The sequence below is a fragment of the Trachemys scripta genome, chromosome 16, assembly GCF_013100865.1.
Source record: "Trachemys scripta elegans isolate TJP31775 chromosome 16, CAS_Tse_1.0, whole genome shotgun sequence".
Lineage (NCBI taxonomy): Eukaryota > Metazoa > Chordata > Testudines > Emydidae > Trachemys > Trachemys scripta.
Genome location: NC_048313.1, coordinates 27,621,261 through 27,646,258, shown reverse-complemented (window position 1 = coordinate 27,646,258; position 24,998 = coordinate 27,621,261). Strand labels below are relative to the sequence as shown.

At 50.5% G+C, this 24,998-nt stretch overlaps 1 protein-coding gene and 1 long non-coding RNA gene across 3 annotated transcripts in view; one reads left to right on the top strand and one right to left on the bottom strand.

Annotated features, from left to right (window-relative positions):
• Positions 1–472: 472 nt before the first annotated feature.
• TECR (trans-2,3-enoyl-CoA reductase) overlaps positions 473–24,998 on the top strand; it is a 42,892-nt gene continuing 18,366 nt past the window's right edge. Inside the window, exons 1-2 of the mRNA XM_034791970.1 lie at positions 473–621; positions 23,834–23,884. Of these exons, the coding sequence (XP_034647861.1) occupies positions 607–621; positions 23,834–23,884 (66 nt within the window). The 5' untranslated portion in view covers positions 473–606. The remainder of the gene's footprint in view (positions 622–23,833; positions 23,885–24,998) is intronic.
• On the bottom strand, positions 5,940–19,901 carry LOC117888518. Of its 2 annotated transcripts, none has more exons than XR_004648344.1 (3): positions 19,434–19,901; positions 18,721–19,122; positions 5,940–6,008 (listed from the first exon to the last, which is right to left on the bottom strand). It is a non-coding gene; the product is annotated as an uncharacterized LOC117888518 (long non-coding RNA). The 2 variants fall into 2 exon arrangements; XR_004648343.1 differs by lacking the exon at positions 5,940–6,008 and adding an exon at positions 15,963–16,114.

Genomic DNA, 24,998 nt, shown 5'->3' with positions numbered 1-24,998 from the left:
CCCTGCCAATGCCCTCCCGGCCCTTACAGGCCCTTCCCTGCCAATGCCCTCCCGGCCCTTACAGGCCCTTCCCTGCCAATGCCCTCCCGGCCCTTACAGGCCCTTCCCTGCCAGTGCTTTTCTGACCCGCACCCCTCGGCGCTGCTACGGGGACCCCTTAGGACACAGGACCCAGGAAAACGACCCCTGGGGCTGAGGCCAGGCGGGGTGAGGCCAGACCACCCCCAGGAACGGACAGGGGCTGGTCCGAGACCACGTGGGGGAGTAGCGACCCCTTCCCTGTAATTGACCCCGAGCCTGTGTCTCGATAGGCTCCAGGCGGGCAAAGCTCTGAGGGGATTGGCGCGCAGATCCGTCATTCCCGCCCCCCTCGCTGGCTTGCGATTGGCCGGAGCCTTGTCACGCGTTTCAGTTTCCATGGGGACGCTTGGGGCGGGAAGTCGAGCCCCCCGCCCCGAGCTCTGATTGTCTGGCTCTCTGCGGCCCGGCTTCTAGGATTGGCCGCTCCGACTGGTCGGACCCCGCCCCCCAGGTGAGACTGGAGGCGCGTCACGTGAGCGGAGCGGGTGCCAGGCGGCGGCGGTGGTGGTAGGAGCGCGAGGAACTATGAAGCACTATGAGGTGAGGAGGCGGCCGCGGCCCCGCAACGCTCGACCGCAGGGGCCCCCCTCTGCGGGGCTTCGCTCAGCCCGACAGCCAGAGAACCGGCCCCCTAGCGCTCCGCCCTGAGAGGCGGTGGGCGCCCAATGCGCATGCGCCAGGCCAGCCAGAAGGCGCCGATGCGCATGCGTGGGATGAGCGGGCGGGGAGCGCATGCGTAAGGCGCGAAGACCGTGACGGGGAGGTGAGAGGGCGCGTGCGCATAGCTGACCTAGGGACGAGCTGGCGTTTGCACATGCGCTTAGCGAATGGTGTGGGTGGGAGGGGTGAGAGCACGCATGCGCACATGGTGGAAAAGGGGCAGGTGGGCATGCGCTGAATGGATGTATTTATATCGCAGGGAAGGGGGGGGCGCTGGCTGGGGGGGCAGCCCCCCCCTTGCCCTTCCCAGGCTGCTTGCCCTTGATTGTTGCAGCTGCTAGCAGCTTGCATGCACGTGCCCTGCACGTCCCTTCCCCCAGCAGTGGCATCCCCAGAGTCACAGGTTCCTGCTGGCTGCACCCTCCTTGAGCCTGTTTTCAGTCACGGCCCAGCTAACTCCCTAACAAGGCACGTGCGTCTCTCAGAACCATCCTCGGCCTGTGGCGGAAGTTAGTGGTGGCTTGACAGCCCTGGGCGCCCCTGACCCCTAAGCAGGGGCAGCGCTGGCAGCCTCCGCGTTTCCCCAGGATCTTCCCTGACCAGCGTAGAGAGGGATTCGGGCTCTGTGGCTGTTTCAGGCCTTGGGGACGCATCAGATGGTAACTCGCCATCTCTGTTGGGCTGGATTCCTGCTTACGTTCCCTTGAACCATCCAGTGTCTCAACCCGGTGCCCTACTTCCCCCCCCCCCCCCCCTCTTCAAATAAAAAGTGGGTCTTTCCTCAGGAAGAGGAGCAGGTTTCTGTAAACTACCTGAGCTACTCCCGTAAAGAGAGGCTGCTGAAATCAGCTCGGACAGCTGTGGGGAGAGGAGGTCACAGCAATCCTTGCACCTGTCTTGTAAACCGATATATATACCCAGATATGCAGGGCTATTAATATTGGCTATAAGTACAGCTCTCACAGCAAGCTCAGCAGTGTGTCAAACGCTTCACATGGCAAACTGTCCCACCAGAATATTGAGTGTAAGGCATGAAGTAGGGGAAAATTTAATAACCCCCACATCTGCTCTTTTGAGCTGGGAGGAGAATCTGGAGTGCGGCAGGCCATCCTGCAAACTGAACATTGTACTCCTGACCCTTCCCGTCCTGAAGGACAGATGCGTGTGCACAGACATGCTCTTCCTGATTCGCTGACCAGGGCAGAGCTGGTTACCTCATGCAGGTCAGCTAATGTCATCTGTGGTCTTAACACCCTCTCTTTACCTCTATTGGCAATGGCAGCTGAACCTTTTATGCCCATTTAATGATCCCTGGCAGTTGTACTAATAAGGATACAAGTATTTGAAAGCTGTAGGCACACCTAGGGGTGAGATGACAACCACATGGTGAAAATTAAAAGTTACATACAGAGGTGTGGGATTTGTGCTGCTCCTAGCAGTCTGGGCTGCTATCTGCATGCATATCAGAGACGACAAAGGTCTCCTGCATCAGACCTGTGTGGACAGTTCTTTCTTTGCTTGTCTTATTGCCTTATCACAGCTCTGTGCCCTTTGGGTCACCTCCCTGAGCATAGAAAAGGGAAGATCTATCCGTTCCCCAAAGCCTGGGGTTCTGGGATTTCCCTGGCAAGGAGGACTCCCCCAAAAGACAGCTGTATTTTCAATTCAGAAAACAGTTACCTGTGCATCGCTTTCGGCCCACCCCATGGAATTAGTTCAGAAATCCTGGCTTGTGTCCTCAGACTCTAGATTGTCTCAGTGGGATTGCTACTAAACACCTTTTTATGTGGCTCCCAACCTATGTTAATGGGCATCACGGAGCCCAGCAAACATGGAAGGGAAGTGCAGGGACCTTTGGCACATGGAGTCTATCACAGCTCTTCCAATGGAAGGATTCCACACCAAGGGAGAAATAGCTTGAGGCGCCCTCTCTGTCGCTGTATCTCACGTATTTGTCAGTCTCTAGTTTCTAAGCCCTGATTTTCCTCCCACCACAGAGGAGTTGGGAGAAAACTTGGAAAGCTGGTTGGATTGGGTGTGCCGTGTGATCTGACTAATTGGACCAGGGCCTCTAAAGATACCATGGGAGCTCCCCGTTGCTTTGCAGCCCTGAAAATGCTTGTCACTGTTCTAGTCTAGTGAGTCTTGTACTCCCACTCACTGGGAGAACAAGGGACTCTCCCACCTGCATGTTACAGCTAGCAGAACATTCAGTAGGGGAGTGATAATGGAATATGGAGTCTTGTGCTCCTAGGTGACTGGTTTAAATCCAGCCCTGGTTGGTAGTGACTGAAAAAAATCTTATTTACTGTCTTACTGGCTTTCAGTGACCCGTGTGTGAAACAAATTTGTTGGGTTACAGTCCAGTTCCCACTAGTCAAGCACCCATGTCACTGACCCCCATACGGACACTAACTGGTGCCTTAGCTGACAGCCTCAACAGGGACAGCAATGACCCATAGATTCCAAGGTCTGAAGGGGCCACTGTGATCCTCTAATCTGCTCTCCTGTAGAACACAGGCCAGAGAAAGTCCCCAAAATAATTCAAATCAGCTGCAGAAAACTGACTTCCAGTCTCGTCTCAAATAAAGGCTGAGGATGTTTCCAGGAGAGGGAAGCTTGCACTGCCAGTCCTGTTCAGAGCATATTTACAGTAGCACAAAACGTGCTTCATTAACAATTGTGGTTTTTAAAAACCTCAAGGTTCCTTTACTCTTGGTCTTAGTCAGCACATGGCTGTGGCTGGGAGGATCAGGGAAACCCACAGAAGCCAGTTAGCTAATGAAACCTCTGAAACACCAGCTCAAACTAACTTTTTTGTAAGAGAGGCAAACTTTGAGCTTCCCTGAGAATGCGGAACTTGCAAGGTTATTGTGAGCTCTTTGGAGCTTTTAGTTCTGTGTTTGTGTAGCACCTAGTACAAAGGGGTCCTGGTCTGGGAGGACTAAGGCTGCGTGGTCCTGCCACAGTATAAATAATGTGTGATTGCTTTGAGCTGAGGGGATGTGTGGAGAGGGAGAAGAGCTCTCAGAAATGGTCCGTTTGTGAGGACTTGCACTGGGTAATCAGTAAAACAATCTGTATCACTGGTTACTGATGAAATTCTTGAAATATATTGAATCTTGCTTCCTTCTTCAAGGTGACCCTTCGGCACATCTCACTCACGCTGCCTGTGTATAAATGGCGTAAAGGGATCCCGCCGGCTAGCTTAGATTTTGCAATAAGCGTTCTTTCTCTCCTGTTATTGCTAAGAGTGGAGCAATATATAGAGGTGTGGTAATTGCTCCATAATTAAAGTTGCAGCTGACTTTGCATTTTTGGCCTTGCCATTAAAATCTGCCAAGTAACTTACTGTATGGGGCCAATGTGACTTTAAGGATAACTTTTCTACCAGACTGGCAGTGAATTGGATGGGATTTCTGTGATAAGGAGGTGCTCAGAGTTCAAAAACTCTTAATGTTTTTGTGCCACTTTGTAGCAAAAAGCAGGAGAGAAATAATTTGGCTTGCTGGAGTCCCCTCAGTGAGACCTAGTGACCAACTCAATTGAGTTGATTTAAAATCTACTTTCAGGGGATTAGTAAACTCTTACTCTTGAGTGTGCAGCTTTCTATAGATAGCTCGTCGCCAACTTTGGTCCAGATCATTCAGTGCCTGCTGGAGAAGACTTAAGCTTTTCATTTTCTTAAAATGTCTCTAGCCCTTTTTCATGCCAAGGCAGCTCAAAATGTAACCTAATCGCTAAGGAAGACTTGTCAATGGAAACGAGGATTTCCCACCCAAAGGCACTCATGATGGGGAGACTTCCCATCTTGGCCAGGGGTGTGTGTGTGGGGGGGTGTGTGTGTGTGAGAACTGGGCATGTGGGGTGACTTGTCAGGCTTGCAGGAAGGGAGCCTTCTGATGGGAGACTCCTCTTCATGCTGGATCCCCTGCTAGGATCAGCTGGGCCTTTCTCACCTAATCAAGAGAGACCAAAGTGCCTGTGATGGCCGCAAATTGGTCTCCTGAAGACTGAAGTGCTTTGGTCTAACTGAAATCACTGGGCTCAGTATTGAGGTGTCTGGGTGAAATGGAATAGCCTATGCTCTCCAGGTCAGACTGGATGATTTAATGGTCCCTTCTGGCCCGAAACTGTGAAAATCTGCCTGGTCTGTGTTTTATCATCTTGTGCCTTTAGAAGACAAGCTCTTCAGGACAGGGAGGCTGTCAGTTGGGCATATCAGACCCACTGCCCAGTTGGATCTACCTCCAGGGAATTATAGTGGTGAAGCTGCCTACGTGACCTTTATCAGCTAATATTTCAAGTCTTCTGGAGCTAACAATCAATGCATTATCTCCCACTTCTGCATACTAATGTACTGCTGGCTTCACCTCTTTGAGACAGTGTAAAGTAATGGCTGTTGTGGTAAGACTGTCAAAGCATATGGGAGTCAAGTAGTGGGGGGAGGAGCAAGAGGGGAATCGGAATGATGTGACTTCCTTCCACCTCTAGCTGGTCATGAGGCGTTAACCTTGGAAGTATCAAATCTCATTTGAAGGCTGATGGTCTGGGGAATCTCAGCTTGCAAACAACATAAAGCACTTGTTACGAGGCCTGAATGTAGCAATGTATATAGAGGACCAAAAATTAGGTGGGACCACACACTTCCAGGAGGACAGCATATCCAGCATATAATGAGCTGTGGTAACAGATACTGACCTCCACAGTCTTTGGAGTCATTAGTTAGATAGCTAAGTTTAAACTCCCCAGCATGCCAAAGTCCAGTGCTTGGGTACTGGGAATCTTGGCGCTTCCTGCAAGGACTTTCTTTGCTGAGCAGCCTGGGAATTAAAGTCCTGGTGAATCACCGTGTGCAAACAACTGTCAAACAGTGTCACTTTAACAACAACTGATGGCCCCTTTGCCTTTGTATTCCTCCAACAACCCCTCCCCTAATGCAAGGTTCAGGGTGCATGGAAAGAGTTTTAAAAATCTTTTAAAGAAAGAAAAACTGTTTAAGATGCCAAAGTATTAAGTGTGGAATTGGGTGTCTAACTACTCCAGATGAAAGAAGCAAAGGGTCTTCCAAACATTGACTCTATTCTCTCTTTGCTGCTTTGCGGTGTGTAAAGGCCTGGAAGGTCAGGAGGTTTTGTGTTGGGGTTGGATTTTTTTTTTTTTTGAATACTCTATTACCTTTGAAATGTTGGGTACGTCTGTCTGGTCTCTCCTGGTTTTGCTTGAGGACTCACTGGTAGTCCCAGAAATGGGGAGCTTGAAGATTCCTGTGTGAGGGTTTTAAGAGACCAACAGTCAGAATAAAAATCACTGCCCCGATTAGTCAGTTGGGATTCTCTTTTTTGGTATGTGTAGTGTCTTCATCTGCCCAGTTCCCCACTTCTTAGTACACGACCTAACTTGTAATATTAAAACCCGACAGAGCCCCCTTCAGTGTCTCTCTACATCCCAGAGAAACAAAGGGAACACACATTTCCCCCCCTCTTCTCTGGTCACCTTGACAAATGCTCTGGAGGAGGCAATTTTAATCTTTTCTGTGGCTAGAACATAATAATAATTCTGGGATTTCTTGATGGAAGTGCTGCTTGGTAGCCTCTCCCTAGCTACTCCTGCTAATGCTGCCGAAGGATTAACCTGCTTGTGGGTTGTAGCATTTGCCTTAGCAATATAACTTCAAAAGCCAGTGCAATGCCACTGCTCATGGAGAGCCGCTGATGAGGCTAGAACTAATGTGGTAAGTGGCCCTAGGAATGCAGTAGAGTGATGAGACATTTAAAGACAAACTCACAACTGGTATTACTTCTCCCAGAACCTTCAACCAGCGTCTCTGTCCTATTGTTAGTGTAGCCAGTTAGAAACTGTGCAGACCAGTGTGGAATTTGAGATCAGGCACCAGACTGGGAGTCAGGAGACTGGCTTTGCCACTGACTCCTCATGTACCAGTCACTTCACTGTCTCCATGCCTCCATTTACCCATCTGTTAAATGGGGATAACAATACCGACCTTTGTAAAGTGTGCTGCGATCCCAAGATGTAAAGCCCCTCTAAGTGCCAAGTATTAATAGAATTTGGTTGGAGTTTTTGGGGATTGTCAAAAACTCCTGCTCTAAAAACTAACTCTTAAATCCCACACTCCTCCTGTATCCAAAATATTGATAAGCTCCTCAGGGAGAGGAGCAATGCACAATGGATGGGATCCCACCTGGACAAACACCGGGTTTTGAGTTGAATTGTGATTTTCCCCAGGTGCTTCTTGGAAATCTACAAGGAGCAGGGTGCTTGTGAATATCAGTGCCCCGTTCATGGGTGCGTATCGGTCTGATGGAGCAGGTCAAACGTGGTGTCCACAGCCAAACACGTTTGGTTGGCCTGGCTTACATCTCTTTGGCGGGTGCTATTCTTTTAATGCCATTGCCCCACAGCAAATAAACATCAAGTGAGGTCGTTTTCTGTGGTTGCCTTCAGTGCTCTGCTCCTGTCCATGCTTCATCTCTAACCCTTTTGCCGACACTGGTACTGCAGGCAGAGGAGGAGGGTGCCTTGTGAATCAACCTGCCGGCAGGGGGTTGGTAAACTTCAGGTGCTTGTTCCTAGCAGAGAGGCCTTGAATTTGGCAAATCAAAGGGACACACTCTCAACTGTTTTTTTTTTTAAATAGGGGCTGTAAACAGAAAGGTCTTTTCCTCGTTGTCATTACTTCCCCCTGGAACAGTTAATTAAATTGCACTTGTCACTAGTCTGTTTCCTTTGCATTTCTTGCTGCTCAGACAACAAAAGTGATTTCAATCAGTTTGTGCAGTGCATATGGTCCCTTTCACCTTCAGGTGGTTAGTACCAATGGCTGGGTTGCAAACACCACCGGTGATGCGCATTCTTAAAACAAAAAGAACGAGGAGTACCTGTGGCACCTTAGGGTACATCTATACTTACCTGCTGGTTCGGCGGCAAGCAATCGATCTTCTGGGATTGATTTATCGCGTCTTGTCTAGATGCGATAAATCAATCCGCGAGAGGAGTAGGCGGAGTCGACAGGGGAGCCTGTCTGCCGTGTGTGGACCCGCGGTAAGTACCTTTAAGTTCGAACTAAGATACTTCGACTTCAGCTACGTTATTCACGTAGCTGAAGTTGCGTATCTTAGTTCGAACTGGGGGCTTAGTGTGGACCAGCCCTAAGAGACTATAACAAATTAAAAACTATTTCCCCATGCTAATTTTCCCCCTACTGTTCCACCTTCTTGTCAACTGTTGGAAATGGGCCATCCTGATTATCACTACAAAAGTTTTTTTTTTTTTTCTCCTGCTGATAATATCCCACCTTAATTGTTAGAGTTGGTATGGCAACACCCATTTTTTTCATGTTCTCAGTGTGTATATATATATCTTCCTACTGTATGTTCCCCTCCATGCATGTGATGAAGTGGGTTTTAGCTCACGAAAGCTTATGCCCAAATAAATTTGTTAGTCTCCAAGGCAGGGGTGGGCAAAACTACGGCGGCCCGCGGGCCCATCCTGCCCAGCCCCTGAGCTCCTGGCCCCTCCCTTGCTGTCCCTCCTCCCCCGCAGCCTCAGCTCGCTCGCTCACTCCGCTGCCGGTGCAGTGCTATGGGCGGCGGGGCTGTGAGCTCCTGGGGCCTGACCCGGTCTCTGTGCTGCATGGTGGCGGCGGCAGTGCAGCTGTAGCACCGCCAGCCACTGGTGCTCCAGGCAGCGCGGTAAGCGGGCACGGAGCAGGGGGGGGGTTGGATAGAGGGCAGGGGAGTTTGGGGTGGTTTGGGGTGGTGGTCAGGGGGCAGGATAGGGGTCGGGGCGGTTGGGGGGTGGAATAAGGGGTTGAATGGGGGCAGGAGTCCGGGGGGGGCAGTCAGGAAAGAGGGGGGGTTCGATGGGGCAGTCAGGGGACAGGGAGAAGGGGTGTGTGAATGGGGCAGGGGTCCTGGGGGGGGCACCACCCTCTCCCCTAACCGGCCCTCCATACAATTTCTGAAACCCGATGCCACCATCAGGGCAAAAAGTTTGCCCGCCCCTGCTCTAAGCTGCCACAAGTACTCCTCCTTCTTTTTGCTGATACAGACTAACACGGCTGCCACTCTGAAACCATTCTTAAAACAGTTATTTGCACTTTAAAAGAAAATGTTTCCATGTTTCTGTAAGTTATATAAAAGCTTGTTGTTATCATTGGCTGTTTCATAAGTGCTCCAGGCCAGGGATTGTCTCTCGCTTGTGTCTGTAGCGTGCCTACCACAGTGGGGGTCTTATGTACTACAGCACCAACCAAGAATATCTCTACCTTGATGTGATGGGAAGGTTAGTGTGTAATTACTCCTCAGATCCAGATGAGGGTGTTGGAGTCCCTTTAGCACTTGGTCATCCATGTGGACGCAAGAGGGTGCTGTTGGCTGTTTGATGCCAATCAGATGTTTTTTGATTTATTCTGTTTTCAGTTAAGTCCTATCCTAACCTATTCTGGTTTTCATACCCCCTGACGCAGCTGCTGGCTGGTGAAATTGACAACTGACTGACTGAGCGCATGTGCCTATCGGGAATATATCCCCCCCCGAAAGCCTGTTACATGTTAACCTGTTGCTCTCTCCCATCTGAGACCCCCCACTTCTGCAAGTGTCCTTGAGCCAGTCCTCTCCTGTCAGCAGAGTCCAGTTGGAGAGGCAGGCACCCTTTTCTCTTGCCTTGCCATGGTGCCCACTGAAATCATCCTGAGCATCGGTGGTCCAGCGGTGGCAGGTGCTAGCCGAGAACTTTGGAGAGCCCGTTTCATTTCCTTGCTCTGCTGCTGACTTTCTGCATGACCTTGGACAAGTCACTTAGTCGCTCTGTCTCCGTTCCCCATCTGTATAATGGGGATAATGGCACTGCCCTGCCTCACAGAGGGACTGTGAGGATAAATAAATTAAAGATTGTGAGATGCTGGGGTACCATGGTAACAGGGGCCAGATAAGATGTCTCCTCACCCCTTGCTTACCATGGACTTCAGGACTCTTTCCACAATCAGTTATGTGATTGCTCAGAAAGACCCTCTTGCCAGAAAATGTCTCTGGCTAAGGCTTGTGCTGGGGTTTCCATCATTGCTGCCCTCTGCAGAGTCGTGTAACCGTGCTTTGCTCCCAAGCTCTGCCAAGACGAACACCTGTTGCTTGCTATAAATTGAGAGCCCACACTGCTATTAAATAAACATCAGAAAGCGCAGTCTAAAAGAGCGGCCACTGCCACGTCACTTCATGCAAAATCAAGCTCTGCTGTCAGTTGCAATAACCACAGGGCAATTTAAGGGGTTGGATTAATGACTTATTGGGAGCCAGATATATATAGGGCTGGGAGCACATTGGGTGCTGAACTCTGGCCTGTGGTCCTGTAAACTTTGCACACGATGTTTTGTGCAGCTAGAAAGATACAGTGCAACTCTGAGGGCCAAATTCTGCTTGCTTAATCTGGGGTAACTGCTGGGGATGATGGAGTTGCACCAGATTTTGCAGGGTGTACATGAGAGGAGAGTCTGGCTCTAAAAAAATAAGAACCCAAGACAGGACAGGACTTCAGAGGCAAGGAGACTGAGGCCTTGGCTACACTTGCGAGTTACAGCGCTGTAACACCTCCCCCAGCGCTGTAACTCGCTCCCCGTCCACACTGGCAGGGCATTTGCAGCGCTGTATCTCCCTGGGTGCAGCGCTGTATCTCCCTGGGTACGCAGCTGCAGGTACTCCACCTCCCCGAGAGGAATAACAGCTGCAGCGGAGTGGCTACGACTCACGGCTGTGAATGTGGCCAATCCTCTCCATTGTGACTGGCTGCAGGAATGCGGAAGAGCCGGTTTCAAAACTCCTACCACAGAGAAAAAGCAAACAGTTTGCAGCTTGCTTTGAGTGAGTGAATGAATGAGCAGAGGTCCGGGAGTTTGGAACTTGCAAAATAGAGAGCTGACATGCTCCAAAAAGCACTGTCTCTCCCCCCACACTCCCTTTCACAATCCACCCCCCCCCCCCACTTTTGAAAAGCACGTTGCAGCCACATGAATGCTGGGATAGCTGCCCATAATGCACCGCTCCCAACACAGCTGCAAATCTTGCAAGTGTGGCCACACCACTGCGCTGGCAGCTGTCAGTGTGGACAGACTGCAGCGCTTTTCCCTGCTCAGCTGTACGAAGACAGGTTTACCTCACAGCACTGTACAGCTGCAAGTGTAGCCAAGGCCTTAGTGACAACGATTGTGAAATGCTCAGGGAGGTTAGAGAGACCACAAAAGCAGAAAGTGTAGTAATAATGGGTGACTTCAACTAGCCTCATATTGACTGGGTAAATGTCCCCTTCAAGCGTGATGCAGAGAAAATTTCTAGACACCATGAATGATGGCTTCCTGGAGCAGCTAGTCCTGGGAACCCACAAGGGGAGAGGTAATTCTTGATTTAGTCTTAAGTGGATCACAGGATCTGGTCTAAGTGGCTATATCTGAACTGCTTGGTAATTGTGACCATAAAGTGGTTAAATCTAACATCCCTGTCGTGGGGATGATACCAAAAAATCCCACCCCGGTAACGTTTAACTTTAAAAAGGGGAACTACACAAGAATGAGGACGCTTGTTAGAAATTAAAAGGAGCTGTCACAAGGGTTAAATGCCTGCAAGCGGTATGGAACTACTTAAAAACACCATAATAGAGGCTCAGACTAACGGTATATCCCAAATCACAAAGACTAAGAGGACCAAAAAAATGCCATCATGGCTAAACAGCGGAATACTGAAGGCTGTTAGAGGCTATGGGTCTGTCTAACTGCAATTAAAAACCTGCGGCTGGTTCATGCCAACTGACTTACGCTTGTGGGGATGGGCTAAGGGGCTGTTTAATTGCAGAGTAGATGTTTAGGCTCGGGCTGCAGCCTCAGCTCTAGGATCCTGCAAAGTGGGAGAATCCCGGAGCTCTGGGCAGCCTGAGCCCGGAAGTCTACACCACAAACAGCTCCATGAGCCTGAACCCTATGAGCGCGAGTCAGCTGGCACGGGCCAGCCGTGGGTGTCTAACTGCAGTGTAGACATGCCCAGAAAGGCACCTCTTAAAACTTGGAACTCAGATCCTGGTGAGGATAATGGGAAGGAGCATAAACTCTGGCAGGGTATGTGTAAAAGTAGAAGACGGGAAGAAAGAATTTGAGAAGCAACTTGCTAAAGATGCAAAAACTGACAGTAAGAATTTTTTTAAGAAACAGAAGCCTGCCAAAAAGGCAGTGGGGTAAGGTGACCAGATGTCCTGGTTTTATAGAGACAGTCCTGATTTTTGGGTCTTTTTCTTATATAGGCTCCTATTATCTCCCAACCCCATCTTGATTTTTCACACATGCTGTCTGGTCACCCTACAGTGGGGCCACTAGATGACCAAGGTTTTAAAGGAGCATTCAGGGAATACAAAGCTAAATGAATTCTTTGCATTGGTCTTCACCACAGAGGATGCAGGGGAGATCTCCACATCAGAGCTCTCCTTTTTGGGCGACAGATCTGAAGTGCTGTCCCCACATTGGTGAGTCAATAGCAGAGGTTTTAGGACAAATTGATAAATAGTAATAAAAGTCACCAGGACCCAATGGTATTCACCCAAGAGTTCTGAAGGAACTCAAATGCAGAATTGCGAACTACTAACTGTAGTATGTAAAACCTATCACTGGAACATGCCTCTGTACCAAATGACTGGAAGGGAGCTAATGTAAGGCTGATTTTTAAAAAGGGCTCAAAAGGTGATCCTGATAATTATCGGCTGGTAAACCTGGCTAATTGGTAGAAACTATAGTAAACAACAGAATTCTCAGATGCATAGATGAACACGATTTGTTGGGGGAGTCAACACAACTTTTGTAAAGGGAAGTGATGACTCACCTGTCTATTAGAATTCTTTGAGGGAGTCAACAAGCATGTGGATAAGGCTGATCCAGGGGATATAATGTACTTGGATTTTAAGAAAGCCTTTGACAAAGTGCCTCTCCAAAGGCTCTTAAGGAAACTAAGTAGTCATGGAAAAAGAGGGACGGTCCTATCATGGATCAGTAACTGGTTAAAAGATAGGAAATGATGGGTAGAAATAAATGGGTCCGTTTTCATAATGGAGAGAGGTTAACAGCAGGGTTCTCCAAGGATCTGTACTGGGGCCCATGCTGGTCAACATATTCATTAATGATCTGGAAAAGGCAGTGAATAGTGAAGAGGCAAAGTTTGCACATGATACAAAATTATTCAAGACAGTTAAGTCCAAAGTTGAGTGCGAATCGTTACAAAAGACTTGATCAATGTCAAAACTGGGAGCAGAACCCCGCAATCTTGACCCCCCCCCCCCCTGTACTTTAGTCCGAAGCTCATCCCTTCCTTGTGCCCTTAGCAACCAGGGTGGATTTGATTTAAATCACTAGTCAGGAAGACTCGATTTAATCATGGGTTTCTACATAAAAGTGCATTCTTGTTGGTTGTTATAACCTTAATACATATTCTTCACAACTCAGAGATAGATGTAGGGTTCATTTTTAGAAGGCACACACTATGCATTTTTAAACAGTGATTTATTTTCAAAACCTTTCCGATGAGTTTTACAGCTATATCAGAAAATGACTGATTGTTTGGTTATTTCATTTACCAAAGGTAATTGAAGCAGATATTTATGAAGTCATTGGGAGGTGAACTATCTCCAATTCATCATTAATATTTGGAGGATTTTCTTGCCATGCTATATTAGGAGGAGAACATCACCAGACAGACATTTAAATTGTTTTATTTAACTAAAACAACAACGTTATATATTCTGGATTCTTTTCTTCAACAGCAAATATATACACCTCTACCCCAATATAACGCTGTCCTTGGGAGCCAAAAAAATCGTACCGCGTTATAGGTGAAACTGCGTTCTATCGAACTTGCTTTGATCCGCCGGAGTGCGCAGCCCCGCCCCCCCGGAGCACTGCTTTACCGCGTTATATCAGAATTCATATTATATCGGGTCGCGTTATATCGGGGTAGAGGTGTAATATTTTAACAAAACAAGCATATGTCCCTCACTTCCCACATTTATCTCCAGACTTCTTCTCCTTGTCCAGATCTATTCCGCCCCCAACAATCTTCTATTCATTGAACTTTTTTAAACTTTGCACTTTTGGAGCGACGTAAGGGATTGACTCTGTGTACACAAATCTGCAGAGGGACAATAGGGTTGAGGTCTGTTATTTCTCGCCTCTCTATATATATTTATTTATTAGTTTTAAAATGTTTTTGCTGTTAACAAGCATGTTACCTCTGGAGACACAAATCCACCGTTTGAGAACTGCAAAACTAAGCATCTCTGATGGTATCTTCTAGACTGAGCACTGAGTCCCATTGCGTAGATAGAAAGATTAACCTAAATCATCTATACAGAAGCCCCTGGAACCCCATAAAATTGGGTCCCTAATCCATGAACTATTGGAACTTATTTACAAAACTTTTCTTAACATGACATGAATATATTGTCTCATACTATAGAATTAGAATTTATAATCCCTATTCCATGATGAGATATCTTTGAGCTATAATGTATCTTAATTAAAACTATCTTTAGATAGTTTTTTTCCCTCAAAAAGCATTTTATCAACAAAATCCAATTTAAATAAAAAAAATTGGATTTTTTGTTTTGTTTTTTTAAATCATAGTTTCTGACAGGGTGGATAAAAATCAATCTGCCTAACCATCAAAAGACAGGCTAATGGGCTAGATGCAGCATTGGCCCGACCCAGCAGGGCTGTTCTTCTATGTTCTTTTATAAAGATAATTCCAGCACAAGTCTTTTCTGTATCGGGCCTTTTCTCACAAACCCCTTCCTCACTCCCCCGGCTGATGATTCTACTGCTACGTCGAAAAAGAACTTTCTTTTCTCCTGTTTTAATGGACGAGTTTTCAGAACGAACGTGGGTGTCTATAGCTCTTCCTCCTTCTACCCTGCTGCTATTTCAAACGCACCCACAGGGGTTGGGAAAATAACTCTCACTGCCAGTATATGTCTGGGATAAGTGCCATCCACCTGCCAAGATATAGATCACTGCAAGTCCCCAAACACCTCCAGCGTGCTGTAAATCTGACCCCTTGATCTGATCCCAAGTACCAAGTTTGTCCAGGCTGCGTGCGTGTAACGTGGGCCAGATTCTGCTGTCACTTGTACAGGTGTAAATGTAGTCTAATCCTGCAGGCTCCGGTGGATTTGCAACGATGTCACTGAGATCCGAGGGTGGTCGGCGCTTTCCACATGTGGGCTGAGCACAGGGGGAGGAGAAGCAAATTTGAGTCAGAGTGGAAAACGCTGTCGTGGGCCCTGAGCGAATGGAATGCAGCACCGCGCGGCTCGTAACCCCTCACAAGGTGGAACAGATTACAGGGTGATGTCTGCCTTGGAAACAGTCCCCGGGCCTTTGCTGCCAGCGCCCCTCTGCGCAGGGGAGGGGATTTCTGAGGTTCAGAAGTTCAAGGAGCAGCTGATGGCCATGCACAGATTGAGGCTGTTTATGTTCCCAATTAGCAGGAGTTAAGGGATAAAGTTCCCACATTCCAGTGCCGTGTGTGGTTACCCTTGAAGGGGGGAAGGGGCTGAGTCTGCCCCAGAAGAGCTCTCCGGTCTCTGAGCTCACCCTGTACAGAGGGAGTGGCCCCTGCTGCAGCTCTCTGCCTTGTGGGCTGTGACTGGCTCTCACAGACAAGGATTTTTGGTGTGTGGCACTTCCCTGCTTTCTGCTCCATGCCCTTTGGGGCTTGTGGATTTTGCAATGCGCGTCCCATTGGCATTAGCAAAGGCTAGTAGGAAAGGGCTGAAGTCCAGTGGCCCTTCCTTTAGTGCTTTGAAGGCTGCAGCGCCCACTGTTTGCTGGCATCAGGCCTGTACTAACATGGCCATGTTGTAGGAGCTTTCTTATAAACAGCTCCGCTACGTCCACCTGGCAGCGTTCTTCTGATGAGTCGCTTAACAGAGATCTGCAAGTGGGGATGGTTGGGAGGGAGTTGGGCTCGTGCCTTTGAAAGTTTATCTAACAAGTTATTTTTCCCACTTAGTCTCCTCCCCCCTCCCCCCAAATATCATGACAATCTAGCCTTCTCTTCCTGTCTTATGCTGCAGTCCTCACGGAGGACCAGCGAGCTAACCTGGGAGCTTTCTCAGCCCTTCGTTGAACAGGTTGGGGTTTTGGATGAAGGTGCCAAGCAGTTACCAAAGAACGGTTTGTTAGGCTTTCATGTTAAATTGCTGTTGCGCAAAACCAACGTTTTCAGTGGGCTGAATGCAAATCACTTCTCAGCGCTCAAGTTTCACGTCCTTGGTGCTTGTGATGTAGTCCTCTGTCAAATTCTCCATCCATTGGGTCTTCCAGGAAAAGCTGGGTAGATTAGACCCAAACTTTTATTGTTAATTTAACACCCTGTTTTTTCCTTTTAAAGAAGCCATGTACCCCCAGTCCCTACTTTTCCATCCTCCTTTTCAATAATGTACAGGATTCATTGTCTTCTACGACTTTTGTTCTCTCCCCTCTTTTGATCTGATCTTTCTGGGGTCCCTGCTAGTGGAGGCAAATATTAGGGTTTGCACCCCCACATTCAGCCTTCAGAGTTCTCCCTGTCTCTGCTCTTCAGTTTGGAGCATGGTCTTTGTAGCCCCTTAAAACCAGATTCTTACGGGACAGGTGCAACCAGTGATAAAATGAATCGAATGGTGGAAGGATCTGTGGAAGGGAGGCTTTGGCATTAGAGGCTAGGGAATCAAGCATTGCATGACTCCACTGTTATCCAGGAATCTAGAGAAGGCTGATTGCGGTGTAAGTCCCTTTTAGGGTACTGGCCTCTGAACAACTCAAGGACTGCTGTGACTGCTTCTGCGCCTTGACCAGCCCCCCTTGCTGCCAGGAGGGGTGACATGGATGATGGCGCTTCCAAGGCAGGGAGAGCTGGAGACTCCTCCAGAGGGGATCTGGCCTCCACTTAATTTATCAAAAAGTGTCTCCTGAACCCAGCACTTTATATAGATTGGTCATAGCGTCTCTGGTTGGTTCCCGCTGCTAAGATCTGCCCGCTGCTACAGCTAGTGAGGTGACTCTGAGCGGCAGCACTAAGGCGACAGTGGCTGGCTGTCTCTCTCCTCCTCGTTAGAACACTCTTTCTGGTAGCTGTCAAGGGTGTCCTAGAAACAGCAGCTCCACAGGTGCTCTGCAGTCAGCCTGCCAAAGCAGGGCTTACCCGGTGCTGGGTTTCCCATGGATGGGGCCCCTTCCATTCTGGGGTCGCCAGTTCAGCGGAACTGCCTCTGGGACCCTCTGCTCTAGCAGATCAGGGTAAATGAGGCTTTGAGATGCAGCTTCCTGACGGCCAAACAGCCCCATGCACGGGCACTGAGTGTGCACCACGCTCCCTAGCCTAAGGGGACACGGCGTGCTAAAAGGGGCCGGGGCGAAGTGGTGTTTCAGGGGGGAGAATCTCCTGCCCTTTGGTAGCTATACCTTGTACTGACCCCCACTAGCTGCTGACGTTACAACCCTCCAGCAGAAGGGGTCCTTCGTTGTCCAGCCCATGGTACCCAGCAAAGGGAATGCTGCTCCTTTAGGAGAACTTCCCCTGTGCGGATGAGACTGTCCCTATATTAAAGCCCCCACATGCACTGGCCAAGTCCCTGCACCTTTCACCAGTACGGAGACGGCTCGTGCTTCTTACAGGAATATGATCAGCTCATGTCCTCGTTCAGTGTCGACTAGAAGAGAGCCTGGTAAATGGGGAAATAGAACTCCCTCCCCATCCCGGCTGTGTCCTGGGCCTTGGGGAATAGCCCCAGTTCAGCAATTGGTGTAGCTGACCCTTAAGCACAGACAAGAGCATGCTGAGCGTTGCGTCTGGTTCTGAGACTACACATGGACTCTGGGTTCTGCTCCCAGCGTACACTGAGCCGTAGCTGCCTGATGCTTTACCACATGCCGGGCCCTCCACTGCTGGCCAGTCTTCCCCGAATAAACACGGTTGAGGCAGCCCACAGCTTCCTGAGGGCTTTGGCTCTCTGCCCTGCAGCACGCACTGTTCCAGACGCTGCGTGCCGAGCCTATGATCCCCCTGCAACCAGTGTCCGTACGAATGCCCCGGCCTCTCCCCAACCATCCCTGGATTCTGTCCTTCCCTAAGAATCTCCTTCGCTGGGTCCTGGGAGGATTAGTATTCAACATACTGAGCATGCTGGCTGGGCCCAGCAGCCAATCTCTCTCAGAAGCCCACATACCAGACGCTCCCTTCTAAAGCATGTGCCAGTTCTGCTGTCTCCATCCTGGTAGGGTTACCATATTTTCAGTGTCCAAAAGGAGGACACTCCACGGGGCCCTGCCCCCGCCCCCAGCCCCGCCCATGCCCCAACTCCACCCCTTCCCCAAAGTCCCCGCCCCAACTCCGCCCCCTCCCCTGCTTCCCGCGAACATTTGATTCGCGGGAAGCCTGAAGCAGGTAAGGGGGGGGAGGAGGAGGCGCGGCCCAGTCTGGCCCCCCCCCCCCCCAGCGTCTCCAGCTTGGGTCGGCTCGGGCCTTGGGGTGCTGGCCCCGGGCCAGCCCCCGGCCGAGCACCCCTGGCCCGCCCAGCACTGCCGGTCCCCGGCCCGGCCCCCGGCTCGGCACCGCCAGCCCGACCCCCGGCCCCCGGCTCGGCCCCCCCGGCCCCCAGCTCGGCACCGCCGGCCCGCATGTCCCGATTTTCCCGGACATGTCCGGCTTTTTGGGATTTCCCCCCGGACGGGGATTTGGAGCCCCAAAAGCTGGACATGTCCAGGAAAATCTGTATGTATGGTAACCCTACATCCTGGGGAGCAGCAGTGTTTCCAGTGGTTAGAGCCGGGGGTGTATGTGTGGGAGATCTGGGTTCTGTTTGTGGCCTCGCCCTGACGGACTGTGAGACCGTGGGTATGGCATTTTGTGCCTCAGTTTCCCCCTCTGTGAAATGAGGATAATGATACTGACCCACCTTTGAGATTCTCAGATGAAAAATGCTGCCTAGGTGAAAATTCCTGTCTTCACTTGTGGGGCAGCTGGCTCCGCCCCAGACACCTGTTTGTCCTTCCTAGTCACCAGCCTGGACTTCGGCGTCTGAGTCATCGTGTCAGCTATGGAAAACCGCAGTCCATCTGTACAGTAATGGCATGTGCCACTTACACCAGAACAGCTTCACCCTGCCCCCGCCGATGGCCTCTTCAACAATGACAGCAAACGGAGTTTTAGGCCCTGGGGTCATGATGTGTCTGATTATTGGCAAGTTAATAATTGCTCGTGTCCCTCTGGTGTTAAGAGGCCAACGCAGGTGGCTTGATTCAGATGGTGCCTGCTTGCTTTCTAATTCGCTCCAAGCGGGCTCTGTGACTGGGGAACTCTAGGGAGAAGTTGTGCAAAAAAAGAAATAACTACAGGTGCCCAATTGATCCTGCTAGCAACATTTTAGCCCGTCTCATTGTTAGGGATACGTACCCTGCACACATGCCTGCGGCTTTTCATCACATGCTGTTGCCTCTGTCTTCTGCTAGACCTGTTTCGAGGTTCTTGCCAGGAGTCCAGGCTCAGGGTAAACTTCTCAGTACCCGGATTGGTGAGCCCAATCTATGCAGCGTAACCCAGCCTGACTGTGTTACAGTTAGCAGCTTTTCCTCTGTAGCATGGAGTTATTTTAGCAGGGATGTCCCTTACCTTTCTGTGCCCAATGGGCTGCTCCACTGTCCCTCTGCTTTGCTCTTGAAACGAGCATGGTTTCTCTCCAGCTCCGTCTACAGTGGAGAGCCTTTTCTGTCCCACGGGGATCCCATAGGGGGCCTGCAGGGTCGTGGTGGTTTGAGATCGATTTCACTCACTCCAAACACTTGCTGATCCAAAACCCCCTTCTGGTGTAAGTCCCCCAGTCTGTCCCTCACGTCCAGTGGCTGCTGTTTGCGTTTTCAGATATTGACTGGCTCAGCAGTCTTTCTCCTGCTGCTTCCCCTGCACGAGATTCCTGTTGTTTCCAGGGTTTAGAGGCATATGATAAACCACCCTAGCCTCTAGAGCCCAGCTTCTATTAATACACCTGCTTGGACTCAGTCCTTCCAATCTGCTGAGAGTGCAGAACACGCGCTCCCTGCCCCCTGCAAGCAGCCATGGGCCGCATCCGTACAGAGTGACAGCTTCACGGAGACCCATCAGGAAGGAGAGAGGCTTTCTCCCCTTCTGTTTGTGGATGTGGCTGGGAAGGGGGTTCTGAGGGTGGGTGTGGGTGCGCAGGGGAAGGAAAGGATGAGTTACAGACACATTTGCTCACGTGCACCTCTGTGCCGTTTTGATCTGATTTTTGTGTAGCTTTCCCCTTGAATTTAAAGCCTTTCCAGTCCATGCATCAGGGCCCCTGAAGCACAGACTTGTGTGCGTTATCTTTGAGACAACGAGTTGTTCACACGTTGGGGAGCCCCTGGGTGCATGTGACACAGTCCCTGTCCCTTTCTTTCTCCGTTTGTCTGGGGGCGGTTTTCGGGAATCCACAAGCTCAGGAATTCGTCACCTTCTCCACTGCTTCAGTGCAAAGTGAAAATAATCCCAAGTGTCCCTCGCAGTTCTCCGGGGAGAGCCGCAGGAAATGGCACTCTCTGCCCTCTGAATTCTGCAGATACCCAGAACTCCCCCGTCGGCTGGGAGAGCGCTGACTGAACACCCCCGCAGCTGTGAACTTTGAACTGTTTCATAATAATTAATGGTTCAGAATGGCAATGAGCAGAAGCAGCAGGAGACGGAGAGAATCTGTCTGCTAGTTTTTGTAATCCTGTCATCTTTGCACGGGCACTTAAGGCCTGTTTTTTTCCTGCAAGTCTGGTCGAAGTCAGGGGGAGCTGAGGCAGATTCAGAACGACTGCAAATCAGGCCCTAAAACCTTTACACCCAAGTACATTGGCTTATTCTTATTTGTGTCTATAGTAACACCTAAAGGCTCCAGCTGAGATCAGGGCTCCATTGTGCTAAACCATGTACAGCCACTGAGGCCAGGTCTACGCTATGAACTTACATCGGTGTAACTATGTCACTCAGGGGTGTGAAAAATCCACACCCCAAGCAATGCAGTTATACTGACCTAACCCATAGTGTAGACAGCACCCCGTTGCCACAGCTACCGCTTCTCACGGAGCTCGATTAACTATGACAGGAGAAGCTCTCTCACATTGGCGTGGTAGCATCTCCACTGACGCGCAACAGTGGCCCAGCAGCACTGGTGCAGCGTTTTAAGTGTAGACCTGCCCATAATAAGACACCTCCTCTTCCCAGCTAATCTATAGACCAGGCAGACAGAGGGAGGGAAAACAGGCCCAGAGATTGGAAGCGACTGGCCCATGGTTACGGAGGAGGTTGGTGACAGAGCAAGGAATAGAACCCAGGTCTCCTTGATGGCTGACTTCAGACCGCGGTTGTAGTACTTCCCCCAGGGGAGAATCGATAACATGACCTCTGCTCCGGGCTTCCTGCTGCGTTCACTGCTGATGATGCCTTTTTTGGTTCAAGGCTGTTGGGAATCCTTCCTGCAGCTACCAAAGGTAGAAGCTCCTGTACTAACCCATTGCTGTGTTCCAAGGAGACCTGCCTAGATTTTCCCTATTCACTGCCACCTCCTTAAGTCCCTGAGAGATGATCTGCAAGTTTCCCAGCTACTCCAACAGAATGATTGAAACTTAATGGCTGGACAAAACCCAAGATCTGAAAGCTCCCGCCCATCCTGGAGCCCAGTTCCCATGCTGCGTGCTCTGAACTCAAACCAGGCCTTCTGCAGCTCCTTTTAAAAATGCAGTGTTAATTCAAGTGTGAACCGCCCACAGACTTCTCACTCTTCTGTGCAAGCCAGTTCTAACTTTTAGCCAGTTCTCAGAAGTTTGCCTAATTGCCTGGGGAGATGGTGGGGCATGTTTCATGTGATAACGGCATTTCGTTTTTGCTCTCCGAAGAGCAGTCCCTGTTCTGTTGCTCACAGACCGTGTGTTGCAATATTGTAGGCATCTGTGCTCCTAGCAGGCAAGTCTCAGACTGGCTGGCTAATTGATGCACAACGTCATATCCCGCACCCTTAAGAGTAGGGAACAAGTACTTCTTCTTTTGGGGAAAAATCCCTAACCGGGCTTAGCTTTAGGAAAATGCCTTTTTGCTTAAGCCAAGGGTCAGCGTCACCTCTGTTAGCAGCACCAGAGAGCCCTAGTGGAGATGGATTGTCAGCTGGTTTGGGTGTGTTTTAAGCACCATCTCTTCTAACCCTGCTCAGAGGAAGTCTAAGATGCTTAGTGATGAAATGTCAGTGGCAGCCCATCTCTGCAACAGTGGTATTGCTATAATATTTCCCTGGTGGAGTCGAGGCTCTAATCTGTCAGTACAAAGCTTCCAATGCTTTGATTTGTTGAAGGTCTGGGTGGGAGGCTGCATTAAGAACAGGTGGGGAGAGAATAGGGAAATCGGGAGAATGCAGTTACAGTGAAAAAATATACTGCATTTAAAATGTAGTGAGAAGAATGAGCCAATGGTCCTTCAAGCAGAAGATCTCCTCAAAGCCAGGGCCAAGCTTGTCATGTGTGCACCTGGGAATTCAGGAACTGCTGGACTGAGACAGACCTGGAGTCCATCTAGTCCTGGGTCACGTCTCTGAAGTTGGCCAGTGCTAGCTGTCTATACTGTACCTACTGTAATGCCATTTCCTGGTGACGAGGATGGAGATGTCTGTGAATGCAATGAGCAGCTTTTGTCTTCAAGTGGGAGGTTTTATCTTAGCCACTGTAGTTTCAAAGACAACTCTTATAAATGCCTAGCTGTGTATTTTAAACCTGCTGGCCCCTTTGTCTCAATTGTATCCTGCAGCAGAGAGTTCCACAGATGAATTATGCATGTTATTCTTTTAAGTAGCAGAGGGAAATCCATCAGTCTGTGGGGCTTATTCAAGCGAAACCATTACCGAGCACCATAGGGGAGATGACCAGGGCTGCCCAGAGGATTCAGGGGGCCTGGGGTGTTTGGCGGCAGGGGTCCTTCCACTGCGGGTCTTTGGGGCACTTCGACGGCAGCGGTCCCGGAGCGAGTGTAGGACCCGCCACCAAACTGCCGTTGAATACCCGGAGCGGAAGGAGCCCTCGCGGCCGAACTGCCGCCCGCAGCGGAAGAAGCTCCGGGTTTTCGGCAGCGGGTCCTTCACTTGCTGAAGGACGTGCCGCTGAAGACCCGCCGAAAACTCTCGTGGGGGCCCCTGAAAACTCTCGTGGGGGCCCCTGTGGGGCCTGGAGCAAATTGCCCCACTTGGCCCCCCCCCCCCCCCGTTGACGGCCCTGGAGATGACTGGTTAGTTCCTATCTGTATAGCACTTAGCACGATAGATTCGCTTTCCAGATTGGGCCCTCTAGGCATTGTTGTAATACTGACAGATAGATCTCACAGGAACGCAAACTCTTGCTGCTGTGAGATTAGCACCCGATCAGCTCCTGGGTGCTTGTGAGTGTTTCAGGACAGAGAGACTTTCACCAGGCTGGGTATGTTGTAGCCTGCAGTGGCCCATTTAACAACTGCAAAGTCTGAATGTGACTAACAATCCGGGTGAATGTGTGTGTGTGCGGGGGGGGGGGGGGGGGGGTTTATCCCCGGGGTAATGGCAGTGCCTTTAAAAAGCTCCCTGGTAGGAGCTGCTTGCTTGTGAGCAGCTAGGCTCAGTTTTATATTTAGCTGGATACCGTAGTGATTCACCTCCCTGTGCTATCAGGTTACGCCTGGGAATCGGCCTGCAGAGCAGACCTCTGCTCTCCGGGCTGGGTCCCTTCATGGGGCGGCCCCTGGAATCCTCCCAGAGCAAGGGGAGATCTCGCTGAGCCTTGGAGAAGCAGCTCCCTTAGGAATCCACTCACTGGGACAGCCAGGACAAAGCTGCAGGGTCGAGTCCCAAGCTCCACACGCTTCCTGGCGTTTGCTTGTAAAACTCGTGGAGAGACATGGACACGAACGTGGTGCCCCTGGAGGGGGGCCAGCCTCTCCTGATGGGTCTGAACGGCATCGAGTTCAAGCGTCACCCCAAGGCCACGAAATCTAAAAAGGCTGTTCTTTTCTTTGAGGTGGAGATCCTGGATGCCAAGACCAGGGACAAGCTGTGCTTCCTGGATAAGGTAGGCCTCTGCCTTGTGCCCTGGGGGCTGGGAGGGGGGGTGGCTGCTGTGGTTATTGTAAAGATGCCCCCTGGGCCCTGAGTCATTTCTCAGTGGGGGGGTGGGGTTGTCCCTTCCAGAGTGAAGCACGTTCTCCCCTCCCTTAAAACCATCCTGAAACTCCCAGGTTCAGAGACCCTCCTCTGCCTTCCGGCTACAGCCCCAAGGCATGTGGTCATGAGCGATGGGTGCCAGAGCGTGACACCGTGCAGCCAGGTCTCAGCCTTGGGCTTCTGAGCAGGGAGGTTTGGCCACCTCGTCCCAGCAGAAGGAAGATCCTTTGGTGCACCAAGGCCCTTGTCTTTGTCCCCTTATGTGCCTTGAGAGGTGGGTGCTGCCTCTGCTCAGGGCTGGGAGGCCCACTGCCTTGCTGAGTCGGGACTGGGGTTTTCGGTGTGTTCAGCGCGAGCCAGCAGGGGTAGGGACGGTCTTTCAAGTGAGCCAGCAGGGGTAGGGCGGAGGGCTCTGGGGACTGACCGTGTGGGACACAGACGGTTTGAGCCCTTTGCAGGCTGGCAGTCGTTACGCACCTTGGTTGAATTTGCTGGGTCTGGGCCCAGTGCCTAGCAGACGGGCACCAGCATCCCAAAGAGCTGCCAATGGGAGTGGCCCTCGCTGGCAGCCTTAGCAGAGAGGGAGGGGATGTTGGCGTGGGAACAAGCTCCACTCTGCCTGCTGCCCTGGTGCTGCCCAGGCTGAGAGTACACACAGGCTTTCAGGGCTGTAAATCCAGCATCTTTCGTCAGCCTTAACGTAACACAAAATACTCCCATCTGGTGCAGGCTCAGATGCAGGGAGCCCCAGCCGTGTGGCTCTGGCACCTTGGCCACATCCGGGGCTGAATTCTCATTCTGAAGAGGAGTAAATACATTCCTGGCCTGCCTGACTTTGCATGCAGTTCAGGCCTGACCTGTTTACACACACGTGGGTTAATTTGCACTGAGCTGGCGGTGTGTGTTGGGGGTTTTCTTAGAAAGAGAACAAAACACAAACTCTCGGTTTCTTTCGTTTAACAAGCGCCTGCAGTCTGAGGTGCTTGGTGGAGTTACAGCGGCCACACAGAATGTAGCTTAGC